The sequence below is a fragment of the Chionomys nivalis genome, chromosome 24 (genome assembly GCF_950005125.1).
Source record: "Chionomys nivalis chromosome 24, mChiNiv1.1, whole genome shotgun sequence".
Classification (NCBI taxonomy): domain Eukaryota; kingdom Metazoa; phylum Chordata; class Mammalia; order Rodentia; family Cricetidae; genus Chionomys; species Chionomys nivalis.
Window position 1 is genome coordinate 41,693,159 of NC_080109.1, and position 17,761 is coordinate 41,710,919.

At 44.5% G+C, this 17,761-nt stretch overlaps 1 protein-coding gene across 3 annotated transcripts; it reads left to right on the forward strand.

Moving 5' to 3' along the window:
• Positions 1–217: 217 nt before the first annotated feature.
• On the forward strand, positions 218–17,495 carry LOC130865846 (zinc finger protein 345-like). Of its 3 annotated transcripts, none has more exons than XM_057756905.1 (5): positions 218–320; positions 7,659–7,785; positions 8,273–8,368; positions 10,936–13,108; positions 15,737–17,495. In XM_057756905.1, the coding sequence occupies exons 1-5, from the start codon at positions 318–320 to the stop codon at positions 15,909–15,911; spliced, it is 2,574 nt and encodes an 857-aa protein (XP_057612888.1). In that variant the 5' UTR covers positions 218–317; the 3' UTR covers positions 15,912–17,495. The 3 variants fall into 3 exon arrangements, with proteins under 3 accessions (XP_057612888.1, XP_057612889.1, XP_057612890.1); XM_057756906.1 differs by having other exon boundaries at positions 14,913–15,854; XM_057756907.1 differs by having other exon boundaries at positions 10,936–15,854.
• Positions 17,496–17,761: the final 266 nt, after the last annotated feature.

Consider the following 17,761-nt stretch of genomic DNA (forward strand, 5'->3'; position numbering starts at 1 on the left):
GTCCCCTTTAGGGTCAGCTTTACTACGACTTGTCATTCCAGCTTCCTAAGGTAGTGCTGGGGCTTGATGGGGCGGGACCTGAAAGTCATCCAATCAGTAGCATCCCGATAGTCAGACCTTCCAATCAGACGTTCAGAAACGGTGGCGGGGGCGGGCTTTCACGTTTTGTTTCTGAAGTCCAGGATCTTGGAATCCTGCTCAGGCTGGGTCTCTTCCGGTGTGGACGCTCGCTCGGCCCCGCCGCATCCGTTTGCCCTGCGTCTGGCGGGTGCCGGGCCATCACGGGAGGACTCGGGCGCCGCAGACGCCGGGCCACAATGGTGAGTGTGCGTGGCGCCTGACACCGGAGGGAGGCTGTGTGGAGCCGGTGGGAGCCGGCTGCGGTCGCCCGTCGGGGAGGGAGGACAGAGGGCACGGAGATCCAGCTGCCGAGTGTGTGCGTGGCGCGGCGAGCTGAGACACCCGGCTCCCGGAGGGAAGCTATGGCGGCCCCGCCCTCCTCGGACGGCTCTGGGGGTGGCGGGGTCGAGTCCCCCGTGGGTGTGCTGGAGGCTCCCGTGTCCTGCCGCGCCCCCGAGCTGCTGGGCGGTGGGCTCCCCTTGCTGCGCTGGGGGCGAAGGCCGCCCTGACGGGTGACTCGCTGGAGGGCGGCTGGCTCCCCGCTGGAGTCCTCAGCGCTCAGATCCAGCAGCCCGAAATGGGTGGCGATGACCAGGATCGCCGGGGTTAGGGTATGTGCCAGCCTCGGTATGGGTTTCCCGCAGTGGAAGGAGCTGTGTTCTGTGTGGTGGCCGGTCCCTCCTTCCGGGCGTTCCAAATACACGCGAAGCAGAACCTCGCATCCAGACGCCTGCTCTTCCCCCAACCTCGCTTCTCTCATGGGTGGCGGAAGATTCCTGAATTTGCATCTCCCGACTCTATTTCCAACTGCTGACTTTAAAAATAATAACAACATTAACACCTATTTCCCATGCTGCATTTCAAGTAGGCATAGGTTTTGGTTGATTGGTTTTGATTTATTTTTTTCCTCCACATACCGGGTGACACTTTTTAAAGGGTTTCCTCTGGGGATAGTTCATATAAAATCAGTGGACGCTTTATTTTAAAAATCTTAATGCCTTTCCTTTTGTCTTCCTTAGACATAGGAACCCAGTCAGAATGCTTTGGCGTTGAGCTTCCCCTTTGGAGATTTTACATAGTGATGGGTCTGCCTGCACTCATCTCGCTCTCCACCCCTTTCCTTGCCCCGGTTTCAGAGATGCCTGACACCATCTGCCGTGTCTTTGGTGTCTGAGAGCATCCAGTGTATATCAGTGTCTGGGCTCCGTCATCTTAGCAGCTGAGGTATGGGCATAGATCGTACTGGGAGCCGCTAGATGTCTTGAGCCTCGGAAGAGGCTCGTCTGATGGGCACTTCATTTCAGTGTTTTGGTAGTATTCTGTGCTTAGGATGCGGGAAGTCTTCTGTTTGCTTAATTAAATCCTTGGTGTGTTAGAATGAATCTAGGCTGCCAAGTAATCCTGGGAAGTGTGTTCTGTAAACCAGTCCTGGAGATGAAGGGATCTCCGCTTCCCGGTCCTTTTGCCATTACTTCTGGGGATGGACGTGGCAGGGCTCCTGGGCGTGCTTGTACCCAGTTTTTCTTGCCTCATTGTTCTGTTATTATCACTTCTTTTTCATTTGTTTAATCTTCTGAGCGGGACAGGTACATGCCAGCCTTGGTGCTCCTGTAGGGTCAGAGGCCGACTTGCAGGCAGGGCTCGATTCTGTCCTTCCATAATGTCAGTTCAAGGGGCCAAGTTTAGGTTGTCAGTTGTGGCAGCAAGGGCCACTGAGGTGGTTGATTACTGAGAGCAGTCATTAAAAAGCAAGTTCTTCAAATAAAGGAATAGTAAAAAGCATCTTTTTTAAAACATGGAAGTCTGTTTTCTGCGTTTACCTTTCTTAGCACAAAGCCTGTCAGCAAGGCAAAGCTGTTTGCAAGTCCGCCTTTCTCAGCAGGGGACCCTAAGAGAAGCAACGCCTGATTGGGCCTCAGCCCAAAAAACCGTTTTTATTTATTTAGAGTTTTTAAAATTTGTACCATCAGCAAGTAACGCGTATAACTTTTGTACCCCAAGTTATTGTAAAACCAAGATGTTCCTAAGGTAAAACAGGCTTTCTAGCTCCGATTGGACGGATCTGGCAGCTGTAGCCTACTGGGAGGGGCTGACTGAGGTCAGCTAAACTGTCTGACCCCGTCATAGAACTGAGAAGAATAAATCTGAGTAGGAATTATAGACCAAATGGCCTCTGTAGCAATTAAGAATGACCAAGGCTTACCCTCTATCTGGATGGCCTGCCTGGGCTCCTCTTTGGTAATCTCTGTGGCTTTTTAGGGGGACAGAGGTCTTTGGGCAGCATCAGTCTTTGGGCACCAGGCCCAGAAAGATCCAAGAAACTTTTCTCAAGAGGGGGTACCCGGGGAACTGACCTACCTTGGCAAGGCCAGGAAAGAGATTTTTTCAGTGTCCCACTTTTGCATGGTTTTGGCAGGGTTCTGGCGAATGGCAAACTGAAGGGCAGAAATGTGCCCGATGATCATATTTGAGCCACATTCCAGGTGAAGTCCATTGCCCCATATTCTCAAAGAAGACGTTAGGGCTGTCAGGAGCTGCAGCTGCCATTTCTGTCTGTCACAGGAAGCTTTTTTTTTTTTCACTAAATACCTCAAATGTTTTTCAGCAGATCTCTCTCTCTCTCTCTCTCTGAGAGATTTGATGGGTATCATTGAATTTGTTAAGTATACCTGATTTTTTTTTTAAAACAAGCTTTACTTGTTTTTAGCTCAATCTTGACAACGTGTTCGGAAGACTAAAGATTGTCCCTGTAAATGAATAACATTTGTACTCAGCATAAGTTATGTTCTGAGCCCCTTAAAAGACTAATCATTTATGTGGTAACTGACCGTAACTTGCATGTCTTAATTATCTTTAACAGTTTACAAGTTCTTGGCTTTTATAAGATTAGGATTTTGCAGTTCTATTCCTGTTAAGTTTGAGCCTGAAAAATTACAATTGGAGATTTAATCGAAGATCCTTTAGCATCAAGATAAAACAAGATAAAAGTATAGTTCACAGAGAGACTGGGAACCTTGCTTTCCTGGTCTCCTCCCTCCCTCCCTCTCTCTCTCTCTCTCTCTCTCTCTCTCTCTCTCTCTCTCTCTCTCTCTCTCTGTCTCTCTGTGTGTGTCTCTGTCTGTCTCTCTCTCTCTTTACTATTTATTTATTATGTATATAGTGTTCTGTCTTCATGTATGCCTGCTGGTCAGGAGACGGTGCCAAATCTTATTACAGATGGTTTTGAGTGACCGTGTGGTTGCTGGGAATTGAGCTCAGGTCCTCTGGAAGAGCAGCCAGTGCTCTTAACCACTGAGCCATCTCTCCAGACCCCTGGTCCTTGTGTTGCATTGTAATCTCAGCTAGGAGTACAGTGACAGGCAGGGGCTCAGTAGCTCATGAAGTTTTGTGGGTGCTGCCTTAGTTGGTTTGTGCCACATGGTCACCTTAACCAAGATCCCATGCCTGCCAGCCTCTTGGTGGCTGTTTATTCCAAAGTGAGCCATCAGGCACACACTTTTTTTTTCTTTTTATAAACATCTATTTTTCTAAACAAGAGTTGAATCCAAGTTACATGTAAGTGTGTTTTAGCAAGTTGAGATTACCTATGTATAGATTTTTTTTCCCTATCAGCCCTTTCTGTTACAAGTTTTAAGCTAACTTTTTATTACAGACCTTAAAAACAAATACACCAAGCAAATTTAAAAATCCTGAGATACGGGAAATTTGCACAATGGTCTTACGAATCTTGAGATGAAGTTTGTACTTCAGCGAAAGTCTCAGAGATAGAAGAGAAGGGAGTGTTCAGAAAGTTCAGTAAAGCCAAGAACGGGGTGAGGTGAGCAGCGGTAACCCTTAGTGGGCGTAGTTCGCTCTAGTGTTCTAAAGCACAGGTGTCTTTCCCCTTTTCCTGGCTGTTTCCCTTTGCTTTCATTCGCTGTCACAGAGTCAGGTGGCCAGCTGGACCCGAGACACAGAGACGTTGTAGGAAGCTTTTAAATGAATGTGCTTGGGTCTGGAGAGACGCCGTAACTCAACTCTAGAGCCCCTCTTTTAGTAGAACAGTATACAAAGCCATTTTTAGTATTATTTATACGCCAAAGAGATTTGAATCTTTAAGAACGAATCCCATGGTCAGAGGGAGGAGGCCAGAGCAGCTTAGAGCAAAGAAGGCCCAGAGGATAAGATTTTTGGGACAAGCAGAGAAAGCTTAGAGAAAAGGGGACTTTTGGATCATTTGTTTGTGTGGTGGCAGAAGTTGTCACAAGCCTAGAATTTGGCCAATTTCTGGCCATGGAGAGTGATAGTCTAGTCTGCACGGAGACCAAAGTATTTGCAGTAGGACAGTAGGGCTTTAATGGGGTCCCTGAGGCAGGCGAGGGGGTCTGTGTGAACGGAAAAGCCGTGGTTAGCAATGGGTGCTGAGAGACAGGGCCAGCAGGACAGAAGACATCTTTCAGAAGTGGAGTGAAGAGGAGGTGGGAGAGGCTGAGAGAAAAGTGTTGGGAATAGGAATTCTGTCAGAGGGAGGTTCCGTTATCTTAGAGGCCCAGGAGGACTTAGAGAAGCTGCCCGAGTACCTACTGGACTTCTGTAGAGTAGGCTTTGGAGCTGAGAGAATCAGAAGGATCCAGAGAGAGGGACAGACAGAGCAGGCAGCTCCTGGAGGAGGGGAAGAGAGGAGAGACGGATGGTCAGCCATGGCTGGAGAGTGAGCTCCAAGAGAAGCTGGGACACCAGGTGGGGAGGCGGCCAGGAGCAGAGGAACAAGAAGTGTCCAGGTCACAAGAATTTTAATTTGGGATGTCCCCAGGTGGAACTAAAGATGTGTCAGAGAGATGCCCCGGTTCAGTGGAGGAGTGTCCTTCCTCCTCATGATGGTCCACACCCAAAAGGGCACAGGGAGGCTTCTGAACAAACCGGTGCACTTTGTGGTAGCTCCTGGCAGACAAAAACCTTTAAGACCTGCTTTTCTAGGGAACAGGAACCTTTAGGCTTGTCTACCACTATCAGTCCTGTCTGTCTACCACTAACAGTCCTTCTGTCTGTCTACCACTACCAGTCCTTCTGTCTGTCCACCACTACCAGTCCTTCTGTCTGTCTAGCACTAACAGTCCTGTCTGTCCACCACTACCAGTCCTTCTGTCCACCACTAACAGCCCTTCTGTCTGCCCACCACTAACAAACGGTCCTTCTGTCTGTCCACCACTAACAGTCCTTCTGTCTACCTGGCCAAAGTCCTGTTTAGGACGCGTCACCAGCACTGCCACTTTGGGGGAAGGAAAGCTTTGGACCTGACAGTATTTACACATTTTGCTCTATTTTTACAATGTTGTAAATCGTGTATTTATTTTAAGTTTAGAAATAAGGATATTCCAACACACAAGTTTGCTGCAGAACGTTAATAATTACTGATTTTAAAAAACGCTGTAGACTTGATCACAGATATTGAGCTAAATTTACACCGTTGGGACTCTTCCCTCGTTGTAATGGTCACCTTTTCATGAGGAAATATTACCCAAAAGGTGGAATAAAGACACCAACTCAGTGCTGAGAAGAGATGTCTTCAACACATACTAATATACTGTTAACATTAAAAAATGAGCCACGAGAATGTAGGGTATGGAACCGCTGGCTTCAGAGCACAGCTTTTAAGCAGATGACAGGCAGGTTTGTGGTAAGGAGTAGAAACAATCCCCAGGCCTGCAGGGTTAGACTCTGCCTTAGACTCCAGGGATCTGTGTGGAGATTTGAGCATGAGCTATCGTAATGGGAACGTGTCTCAGGGAATTGTCACATTGCCCATTCCAAAGTGCTTGAGAGAAGGCAGGCCAGTTAGTGAGTTTGTTAAGTATTGTAGCAAGTAAAAGTGGAAGAGGCAGTGCCTAACCATTACATTGCTTTTCTAACTCAGCACCTTTTCTCAAAGGTTTGTATTACATGTAATTACCTGTGTATGTATGTGGAGCATGTATGTACCACAACACACATGTGATGGTCAGAGGATATCTTGTAGGAGTCAGTCGTTGCTACAGTGTGTGTCCCTGGTATTGAACTCAAATTGATAGGATTGGTAGCAGGCACTTTTACCTGCTTGAGCCATCTTGCTGGTCATCAATATTTTTTATATTGGAGGCAAAATCAATTATGATTAATTTACTTATAGAATTCAATTAAAATATTATAACATAGTATCATACTTTGCAAAGGTAATGTTTAATTTTTGTTTCAGTTTTTCAAGGATGTGTAGGTGTATACTTGGCATGTTGTAATACAACACTTCTTTTCTTCTGTTTTTTCTTTTCTTTTCTTTCTTTTTCTTTTTTTTTTTTTTTTGAGGCAGGGTTTCTCTCTGTAGCCTTGATTGTCCTGGAATTCACTCTGTAGACCAGGTTGGCCTCACACTCACAGAGATCCGCCTACCTGTACCTCTTGAGTGCTGGGATTAAAGACGTGTGCCACCACCACTACCCAACCTAAAATATATTTCTTATCATGGGCTAAATTTAAAAAGCAACTTTCTAGAAACCACACATTATTATCACTCATCTTACCTTTGAATTGTCTTTAGGTTTCTCCTTGTTTCCATTTTAATTATAATGTACGTCTGCCTGTTAGAAGGGTTTCAGCTGGTCCTGTTGACCTTTATTTCCTCTTGTGTCAGTTTGATATTCTCTCGCGTGTCCGTTGCCATGGTTGCGTGCTGCTCCTTCATCCCAGGCCTGGAATAAAGATCTTAGACACATGCACCTGCATAGATTACTGAACTACAGTTGGCGAGGGTGGGGTTACATTATGGTTGTAAAACATTTATGGATGTTTGACAAAATGTCATAATTGAGGAAAACGTCCCTGGTCTCAATAGATTAGTTGGGGTGGTTACGCATTAGCATATGAACAATTCAGTGATACTTAGTCTATTTTAAATCATCAGAAAGGATGGTTGTCTTGCTGCTATTACAATAAAAAGTAAATTCCTTAAACCTCTCAATTCAAATCCATGTATGAATTCTCTTGGTATCTTCTTTATTGCTTTTCAGTGAGGTGTTTTTGGCCCACTAACATTGGCATTACTAGTGAGTTTGCTGCATTGTCAGAAACCTACTCAGAACTGCTGAATTAGAACCTCCGATTTTATGGCTGGGATGTAGCTTAGTTATAGATTAGTTTCCTAGCTTGTGTAAAGTCCTAGGTCTGAGCTACCACCCCCGCCCCCAAAAGAGGTAGCAGTGTTTCAAAAAGTCATAAGCATGTCCTTTTCACCTGAAAATAGACATACATGATCTTATATTAAAAGAACTTTAAAATGTAAATACTTATGTTGATGCCATTACATTTAATTTTTCATAAAAGCATAGTATCTACCCTGCTTCTGTGGACTTTATATCATCTTTACTCGATAGTTAGGTGATACAATAGAAATGCACTGGGTTGAAATGTCTCCATTAAGACCACTCCCCTGTGTGAAGGGTAGTTCTCCCTAACTCCTTTATCCTGGGTCAAATTCAAGAACTGAGTCAATGACCACATGGTCATTGTGCTGCCTGTTTTTATTTCAGGAACCGTTGACCTTCAAGGATGTGGCCATCGATTTTTCTGGAGAGGAATGGGAATGCCTGAACTCCGAACAGCAGACTCTGTATAAGGACGTGATGCTGGAAAACTATCGGAACCTGGTCTTCTTGGGTGAGGCTCACTCTGCAGAGTTTTGAATTCAGTATTGCATTTAGTTTCCCTGCATTGCTGAGTATATCTTGGGAGCCTATGGGCTCAGGAGAGAAATGGGGGGAGGTGAAGAAATTGAAATAGATAATATTCATATTTTAAAATCTTTATCCTTTCCATCTCTCTTCAGGTAATATATATCCCAAATTAAAATTAGTGGTAATTATAGCAGCCAAGTGGCATAAACTGTTATAATTTACATCTTAAAGTCCAATTATTCTCCCTTTACCTGTGATTGGGTAGTAGACAAAAATGGAGCTAAGAATCTTTAAATTATAAATATGTTACTGTATATCTGTAGGGAAATAACATTTGGAAAATGATGTTATAGAGTATTATTGTATATATTTTATGTATCTTTTTCATACTGAACCTAATACTAGACCAGATATGTTAGTAGTTATGAGGAAAATCAAATAAGTGTCGTGTTCTGTTTTCCAATAACCAGGTCTTGCTGTGTCTAAGCCATACCTGGTTACCTGTCTGGAGCAAAGGAAAGAGCCCTGGAATGTAAAGAGGCAAAAGACCATGCTCTTGTTCCCAGGTCAGTAGAAGTGACTGAAGCAGAGCCCAAAAATGTGGGATCCAGGATTTGAGGAAGCAGGCCTGAAAGATGTGTTATGAAGTCTGTTCCAGTGGCATTGGCTTTTCCAAAGTGCAGCTCTGTTTGTCCTCCCGTTGCCACTGAAGGGCACTTCCTGCTGTGTTCACCATCCTTTATATCCTTCAACCCTAGTCCTGCAGTGATCTCTTCCACATTCACAGTGCTCCTCCAGCCTAGTCCTCCTGCAGTGATCTCCACATTCACAGTGCTCCTCCAGCCTAGTCCTCCTGCAGTGATCTCCACATTCACAGTGCTCCTCCAGCCTAGTCTTCCTGCAGTGATCTCCACATTCATAGTGCTCCTCCAGCCTAGTCTTCCTGCAGTGCTCTCCTCCACATTCACAGTGCTCCTCCAGCCTAGTCCTCCTGCACTGATCTTCACATTCACAGTGCTCCTCCAGCCTAGTCCTCCTGCAGTGACCTCCTCCACATTCACAGTGCTCCTCCAGCCTAGTCCTCCTGCAGTGATCTTCACATTCACAGTGCTCCTCCAGCCTAGTCCTCCTGCAGTGCTCTCCTCCACATTCACAGTGCTCCTCCAGCCTAGTCCTCCTGCACTGATCTTCACATTCACAGTGCTCCTCCAGCCTAGTCTTCCTGCAGTGCTCTCCTCCACATTCACAGTGCTCCTCCAGCCTAGTCCTCCTGCACTGATCTTCACATTCACAGTGCTCCTCCAGCCTAGTCCTCCTGCAGTGCTCTCCTCCACATTCACAGTGCTCCTCCAGCCTAGTCCTCCTGCACTGATCTTCACATTCACAGTGCTCCTCCAGCCTAGTCCTCCTGCAGTGCTCTCCTCCACATTCACAGTGCTCCTCCAGCCTAGTCCTCCTGCAGTGCTCTCCTCCGCATTCACAGTGCTCCTCCAGCCTAGTCCTCCTGCAGTGATCTCCACATTCACAGTGTTCCTCCAGCCTAGTCCTCCTGCAGTGACCTCCTCCACATTCACAGTGCTCCTCCAGCCTAGTCCTCCTGCACTGATCTTCACATTCACAGTGCTCCTCCAGCCTAGTCCTCCTGCAGTGCTCTCCTCCGCATTCACAGTGCTCCTCCAGCCTAGTTCTGCAGTGGTCTCCACATTCACAGTGGTGGCTGAAATCCTCCCCTCTCCTGTGGGGAGCTGTATAATGTGACAGTTATTTCATAATGTTTGGAGCCTCAGAAAATTTGTCGCCTTTTTCAGGACCTCTTGGTCAATATAGTATATTATATTAATATGCTAAAGAAGTTTTCTTTCTTTCTTTCTTTTTTTTTTTTTTTTTTTTGATTTTCGAGACAGGGTTTCTCCGTAGCTTTTTGGTTCCTGTCCTGGAACTAACTCTTGTAGACCAGGCTGGCCTCGAACTTACAGAGATCCACCTGCCTCTGCCTCCCGAGTGCTGGGATTAAAGGCGTGTGCCACCACTGCCCAGCAAGAAGTTTTCTATTAACATTGTTTATATATTTGTTTTTTCAATTTTCTCAGAGGTGTTTATAAACATTTTAATGGATTTTCTTTGATTTTTTTTCTACCAAACACTGACTGCTAATGATTTACAGGTATATAAAGACAAAACTGAGAACTCGTTTTCTATAAAGACACTTTTAATTATCACCTGATGGTTTAGGATTTTATGGCACAATGGTTCTTTTTTTCCTACTTTTTTTTCCTGTATTTTCTGTTTTTACAGTAGGTTCCTTTATATTCCTTAATATTAGTAGCTTTACCTGTATTTTATTATTAAATGTCTATTATAAATACTGTATATTGCAGGACAGTGTAAGGAGAAATTAAAATAAGACTGAGTTATGTATTTGTCTATTACCAATAAAATTGTGTGGGTTTTTATTTGCCTGGCTAAATAGTGCCCCTATTGCTTATGGTGGGGATGTTTTCTGACTGGGTTGTGCTCCTTGTTCATTCCATCCTGGCTCAGTGAGTATTACTGGCAGTTACCTTACTGTATCATCTATGTCTAAGAGAGACAGTTTGTTTAAGGTAGCTTTTGAGAAGTTTCAGTTTCATTTCTTTCTTAGCTTTTTACCATATCAGTACCACATAAAATTAAATTTAGCCGGGTGGTGGTGGCAGCACTCGGGAGGCAGAGGCAGGCGAATCTCTGTGAGTTCGAGACCAGCCTGGTCTACAAGAGCTAGTTCCAGGACAGGCTCCAAAGCTATAGAGAAACCCTGTCTCGAAAAACCAAAAAAAAAAAAAAAAAAAAAAAAATTAAATTTATTGTCTGAAAGATTTTCTTATTCTATTTTATACTGTTAAATCCAAAATGTTGTTTAACACATCTCTGTGAGCTTTTCATTTTACAAAAGAAAAATTCAGTATTTATGAACAAAAAGGAGTGTTGATTTTCTTGCAGAGTCATTGTGTTCAGTATCAGTGAAGCAATGAAGGCCATAGATTTTTACATTCTGCTGTTTGCTGTTGTGCTAAATTTAGCATGATTTAGATGTGTAAATTGTATTCATCAGAGTCTAATGAGTGAAATAATTTTTTGTCTTGATTTCTTTCAGCTGTGTTTCCTCATTATAACCAACACTTTTCACCAGAGCAGCACATAAAGTATTCATTCCAGGAACTGATCGATGGAAGCCATAGAAATGGTGACGTTGACAATTTGTGCTCCAGAGAAGAAAGGAACCGTGTAGAGGGGCGTGAAGTTCCGAAGACGTATTATAATGGGTATAACCCGTTTGTAACAACCGATAGTAGGAGAAGCTTTGCTCCCAGTAGACAGCAAGAACCTGAAATGGCTCAAGAAAACCCTCAGGCTCTGCCTGTTACTTGTGAACAGCCGTGTGCTTCTGTCAGTAAACATCGGAGTCAGAGTTTGAACTGTACCTCTTCTTTCAAAGATGGTTTGGGAAATACAGAGAGGGGTCTAGCCCATTCTTCAGTTACTGACTTCAGCAGTTTCAAGTGTAGTTTTGGGTTAAGCTTTCATTCAAACCTTTTTGTAGATGGGGAACTTAAAAATGAAGAAAAAAATTCTAAATGTAATCAATTTGAGAACTCCATTATGAAAAATTCCTTAATATATAATCCACAAATAGGTCTTTCATGTGTCAAAACACAGAATTTCCATAAATATGGCAGGTTCTTTACACATCCAGTATCACCTAATCAAAATTCAAGTACAGATATTTTAGAAATCCAGTATATATGTAAAGAAAATCGGAAGGCCTTTACTGAGGCATCTGCCTTAAATAATCACCAGGGCACGTTTATTGGAGAGACGGTGTATCAGTGCAATGAAAATGATAGTGACATAACCCATGAGCCAAGTCCTGCGGATCAGCAGTCTGCTCATTTCCCAAAGGACTTTTACAAATGCTACAGATGCGACACCGTCTTTCATCAATACTCGGAACTCATCATCCACCAATATATCCATATTCAAGACCAGATTTCCAAGGGGATGGATTGCAACACAGCTTTCAATAAAAGTTCCAGCCTTCCTAGAAGTCATACTGGAGAAAAACCCTACAAATGTAAGGAATGCGGCAAAGCCTTTACCTATTGTTCCAGCCTCAGACAGCATCATAGGATTCATTCTGGTGTCAAACATCACAAATGTAAAGAATGTGGCAAAGCCTTCTACCATAAGTCACTCCTTACACAACACCAGAGCATCCATGCCGGGAAGAAGCCCTACTGCTGTAAATTTTGTGGCAAAGCATTTAATCAGAGATCAACTGTTACTCAGCACCAGAGGATTCATACTGGAGAGAGGCCCTACCATTGTAAAGACTGTGGCAAAGCGTTTCACCAAAGGTCAAGCCTTAGCCTACACCAGAGAGTTCACACTGGAGAGAAGCCCTACAAATGCAAAGAATGCGGCAAAGCCTTCAACCGTAATTCTCTCCTTACTCAACACCAGAGGATTCATACTGGTGAGAAGCCCTACCACTGCAAAGATTGTGGCAAAGCTTTTAATAAAAAATCAAGCCTTACTCAACACCAGAGAATTCATACCGGAGAGAAACCCTATTCTTGTAAAGATTGTGGCAAAGCTTTTAATCAAAGATCAAGCCTCAGCCTGCACCAGAGAGGTCACACTGGAGAGAAACCCAATAAATGTAACGAATGTGGCAAAGCCTTTAACCGTGTGTTTTTCCTCACTCAACACCAGAAAATCCATACTGGCGAGAAGGCTTACCACTGTAAGGACTGTGGCAAAGCTTTTAAACAGCGCTCGAGCCTCACCCAGCACCAGAGAGTTCATACCGGGGACAAGCCCTACCACTGTAAGCACTGTGGGAAGGCTTTTACTCAGAGGTCGAGCTTTACTCGGCACCAGAGAATCCACACCGGAGAGAAGCCCTACAAGTGCCAAGATTGTGACAAAGCTTTCAGCCGTAACCTCCTTTTGATCCAACACCAGAGAATTCACACAGGAGAGAAACCATACCACTGCCAAGACTGTGGCAGAGCGTTTAATCAAAGATCGAGCCTAACGCAGCACCAGAGGGTTCATACTGGGGACAAGCCCTTCTGTTGTAAAGACTGCGGCAAGGCGTTCACTCAGAGGTCAAGCTTTAACCGACACCAGAGAATCCACAGCGGAGAGAAGCCATACAAGTGTAAAGCATGCGAGAGCACTTTCAGCTGCAGCTCTCGCCTCGCTGAGCACCAGTGCGCTTCCTTAGGCAGCTGCTTCCAAGACACAAAGTTCCTCCAATATATGTGAGTTTACTGTTCTGTTACCGTCAGCTCACAGACCGTAGGATTCATTGTTAAACATGTGATATGTTTTATATAAAAGATACTTCTTTCTGTTGTTGCAATACCTCACTAGATTCCCAGAATATCACATTCTGGTTTAATTGAGTAATAGTTTTCTTTCTTGTCATTTTGTCAACTGGTTCTGTGTTCATTGCATTCTCAGATGTATTTCCCGTAATGTAAACATAAAACATATATGTTGTTACACAGAGAAACCCTGTCTGGAAAAAACCAAAAAAAAAAAAAATACATTGTCCAATGTATACATAAAACTGTCCACCAGACTTCACACTAGAGTAGTTTTTGGCGGGCACCATTCAGAGTCCCCCTGTGACTTACAGTCCCATCTCTAAACTGTGTAGCATGGAGCTTGGCTGTCTCCTCCAGTTGTGTTGATCATCTCTTCTGCAGCACAGTTAAGATGATATTATCCAGTATATAGCTGCTGCATGCTGGATCCACACTTCTATAAAATTGAATTACACTGGGGGAGGGCTGCTGTGTGACTGCATGCGTGTGAGGGTCAGCGGGTAGCACCCAGTCCTCTATCATTTTGTTTTTGGAATGGAACTCAGCTCGGCTCGTCAGGCTCATCTGCAAACTCCTTTATCTGAGTCATCGCTTCCGTGGTGGGATTTTAGGGTCTAGGGTTTCTCTGGCTCGACTAGAACCGCCTCTATGGCGCGGAGCCCTGCTGTCGTCCACCCTGCCATATGAAAAAGGCAGGCAGGCCACCTACAGTTTCAGCACAGGGCTTATCATCCCCCTGCGACTTGAAGACGTAACCATACTTAAAAATGAGGACATTCAGAAAATATAGGGAAACATTTTTATGCTGAGATTTCAAAACCGACCCATAGAGCTAAAGGCCTTTTGGGGTAGTCTTTCGTGTTCTCCAGATCATGTCTAGTTAGGCGTCGCTGCTAGAAGGCTGTGTGCCAGCGTCCTGGTGATGAGTGCGGAATCTGTAAGGGCAAGGGACAGTGGCAGCACACTTGATCTGATACATTGTCAGGAGGGAGAAGAGCTGAGAGGAGTGAAACTTAGACACCACCTAGCCCAGAGCTGTAAACAACTTACTAAACTATAGACTGCGAGTGTCGTTTGCCTCGGCCGCCGGAGGACCAGTCCTGTTACACTATGGAAGGTTTCTATTGGGGCAAATACAATAATAATACAAAAGAGCCTATCAACTTGAGAGTAGGTAAGGCAGAGGGGCTTCTAGAGAGGGTTGTTGAGAGGGGAAAGAGGGAGGAGAGTAAAGTGGGAAGTGATGTCATTCTATTTCAAGTAAAAATATTAAAAATTTACATGAAAGTTACCCATAAGGCTGTGCACTTCAGCCTTGTCTTCCACATCCGAGGGCGGAGGGGACCAGTCCTGAGGGCGGGGGTGCACGAGGGACTCCAGTTCATGGGCAGAAGGGAGACTGGGGGGCCCAAGTCGAGCTCTGGAGTACAGTGCTGGATTCCCAGAGGTGGCTGTGGAGGACAGCCCTGGGATGTTTGATACTCTGTGTTGGTCTAGAGTCCAGGGTCACTGTGAACTGTCTCACTGCTCCAAGGACCTGCCAGATTTTTAGGGTTCAGGTTGCACATTGGTTCAGGCTAACAATAGGTCAGAAAGGAGTGAATGATTCAGAACTCCTTCACAGAAGCGTTTTTGGTTCTATGGAGGAATCATTCCAGTTTTCTGGTACTCAAAGGAGGAAACCTGTGTCCACCTGCAGGCAAAATATACTCAATAAATAAAATTCTTTCCATAGGTCTTCTTTCCAAGACAACAACAAGAACAAACACAAAACTGCCATGGCTGGAAACTTCTGGAAAACTTCAGTGTAAAATAAGTGGACAAATAATTGAACTTATGAGTTGATGAGCATGAAGAAGGGAAGGAATGATTGACAGATTGGAATTTGTTTGGAAAAGATTGATTTATTGTATTATACATTCTGATGCACTTCTACAAGGGCATTTTCTAGAAGGGTTCTTGTTTCTATTTGTGTTGCTTTTTCCTTGTTGGAGGATTTAGACGCTAATAGAATTATCTTAGAGAAATTTAAAGAGTTATGTTAACTTGGCTGTTGTTTTATGTTATTAACTGGGAAAGTAATTGTAGTTTGCTCTCTGTTGCTGTGATAGACCACTAGAACCGAAAGCAGCGTGGGGAGGAAATGGTTTTAGCTTCCTTTTGCATGTAGCAGTCTGTCAGAGAAGTCAGGATGGGAGCCAAAGCAGGAGCAGGGGATGGAACCGTGGAAGAGAAGCTCACTGGCTTGCTCCGCCTGGCTCCTGCTCAGCCAGCTTCTCTAAACATCGCAGGACTACCTGCCCTTGGGGGGCACTGTCCACAGGAAGCTAGGTCCTCCCACATCAATCAGCAATCATAACCATCCCAGACACGGTTAGAGCACTGTAATCTGGGCAGTTCCTCAGCACCTTGGCTGAGACTCCCACTTTGCACATGACTCTTGCTGTGTCAAGTTGAGAATAAGAACAAACAAGGACGGTACAGTGTAAGGTAGTGATTAGGGAGGGCCACAGAGTAGCTACGGTAGCAATACAAACCAGGAGCCTGCATCCTGCTTAGGGTTCCACAGAGATGCTCAGAAGAGGCCCGCTCAAGGCGAGACCAACCAGCAGTCTCCCCTCAAAAGAAGAAACAAGAGGTCAATACATTTGGTGGATACACTGGCCTCGGACTTTTCCTAGACTCCAAAGAAGATAAGTCTGTTTGGTGGGATGGCTCCTTGATTTCTTATTAAACCTGTGTCCAGAAATGTTCTCCCAGATACTCTGCGTTTTGATTCCTGAAGGTCTGGTGACTGCTCCAAATACAAAATAGCAAGCCCAAAGGTAGTGAGATTCCTTTTGACTCTAGGAACTCTCCTTTGTCCCAGTTACGGTGTTTAGCCTTTAATTCTCTGCATTAGCAAGAAACGAGTGATATGGAAACACACAGCTGGTCCTGACATCTGTATGGCTCACCACGCATGATGAAACAGTACCCAAATTCTAGGTCTTATGTTAAGTCTTGCGAACAATATGAAGTTTCCAGCTCACAGTTTCATAACATGCTGTGAGCACATAATGCCATGTTAAATAGACATTTTGTACACGACTGTCTGCATCTTATGATAGGTGCCTGCCGCAGATTTTAGGCAGAGTGATTTAAGATTTGCAGTAGTCACTGAGAACTGAGCCTGTGTTCTGACAACAGGTAATTTGCATGAGCCTTGTGCTGTGCTTTTTCTTTATTGTAGCGCTGCACACGGTGGCCGTGAACACCAACAAGGACCCTGCTTACGATGCCAGTTCATGAGTGTCCCCTCGATTTCCTCAAATTCACAGAATTACAGTGCCTTAGATTGGGGTCCACGTGTATTTTCTTCCTCCAAATGCAAGGCCACCAGCATAAGTCCACAAGGTAGTGTGCACGTTTGCTTTGGTGCCAGTGCCATGCTGTTTTTTAAACTTGAGAATTTTATAACTATGTTTTGATCACATTTTTTTTTGTAAAGTCTTTTTATTGCACTATACATTTTTCTCTGCTCCCTTCTCTTCCTCTCCTCTCCCCTTTTACCCTTTTATGATCCCCATACTCCCAGTTTACTCTAGAGAGCTTGTCTTTTCCTCTTTCCTGTGTTTTATGTCCAAAAGCCACTTATGAGTGAGTCCATATTATATTTGTCTTCATGGGTCTGGGTTAGTTTTCTATTGGTCACGTTCTTACTCCTACTTCTTCCCCAACTGCACACCATTGCCTTTAGGAGGATATAGTATAGTTTGAAGTCTGAAGTGCTATTTCCAGCATTGCCTTTCCTACTTAAGATTGTGGTAGCTATTTGGGGGCATTTTTATAAGTGTTAGGATATCACTCTTGGTGCTATAGATTCGGCCCAGCCGTCAGCATGGGAGGTCTTTCCTGTCTTTAGTGTCTTGTGCACTTTTGCTGTAGAGGTGTTTAACCTGTTTGGTTAAGCTTTGTGCTTGTGTCCATATTATATGTGAGCTCGGGGAGGCTGGATGTAAACTTCAGGTGTTAGTTCTCAGGTGCTGTCTGCCTTGTCTCCCTGGTGTGGATTCAGCAGGACGAGGCAGGTGTTCAGCAACCCCAGAGAAGTGCAGTCTTCTTCCCCATGCTAAGATGCGGGCACACACTACCACATGAGTACTTTCTCACATGGGTTCTGGAGATTGAATCCAGATCTTCATGCTCTCATGCCCAGCCTTTTACCAACTGTACTATCTCCCCCACACCCAGATACATTTCTGAAGTTGTCAGTGGGTGGAGTTTTTCTGATTTCTCCTTCATGAAGCTTGCTGGTGCATACAGAAACAGATTTTGAAACTTGCTTCTTTGCTAAAACTACCAAATGTAAGAAGTCTTTTGGATGTTTTAAGTAAAGTGTGTTTTCTACAAATCAGTTAAGTTCTTTCTGTTAGATCCTTTCATTTCCCTTCGTGCTGTAACTAGGATTTCAAGAAGTTGCTTTGGTCAAGCGTGGTTAGAGTGGATGTGTGTCTCCTTCCTGATTTTAAACGAGGTGCTTTCAGGTTTTCCCCATTCGGTGTGATATTGGCAACAGTTTTCAGGTGTTGAAGTATGTATGAT

Bases quoted from the DNA above. Each gene is read 5' to 3' on its own strand.
- LOC130865846 (XM_057756905.1), top strand. The intron at 7,786-8,272 runs GTGAGGCTCACT...TCCAATAACCAG, and splicing joins TCGGAACCTGGTCTTCTTGG to GTCTTGCTGTGTCTAAGCCA. The intron at 13,109-15,736 runs GTGAGTTTACTG...CATCCTGCTTAG, and splicing joins ACAAAGTTCCTCCAATATAT to GGTTCCACAGAGATGCTCAG.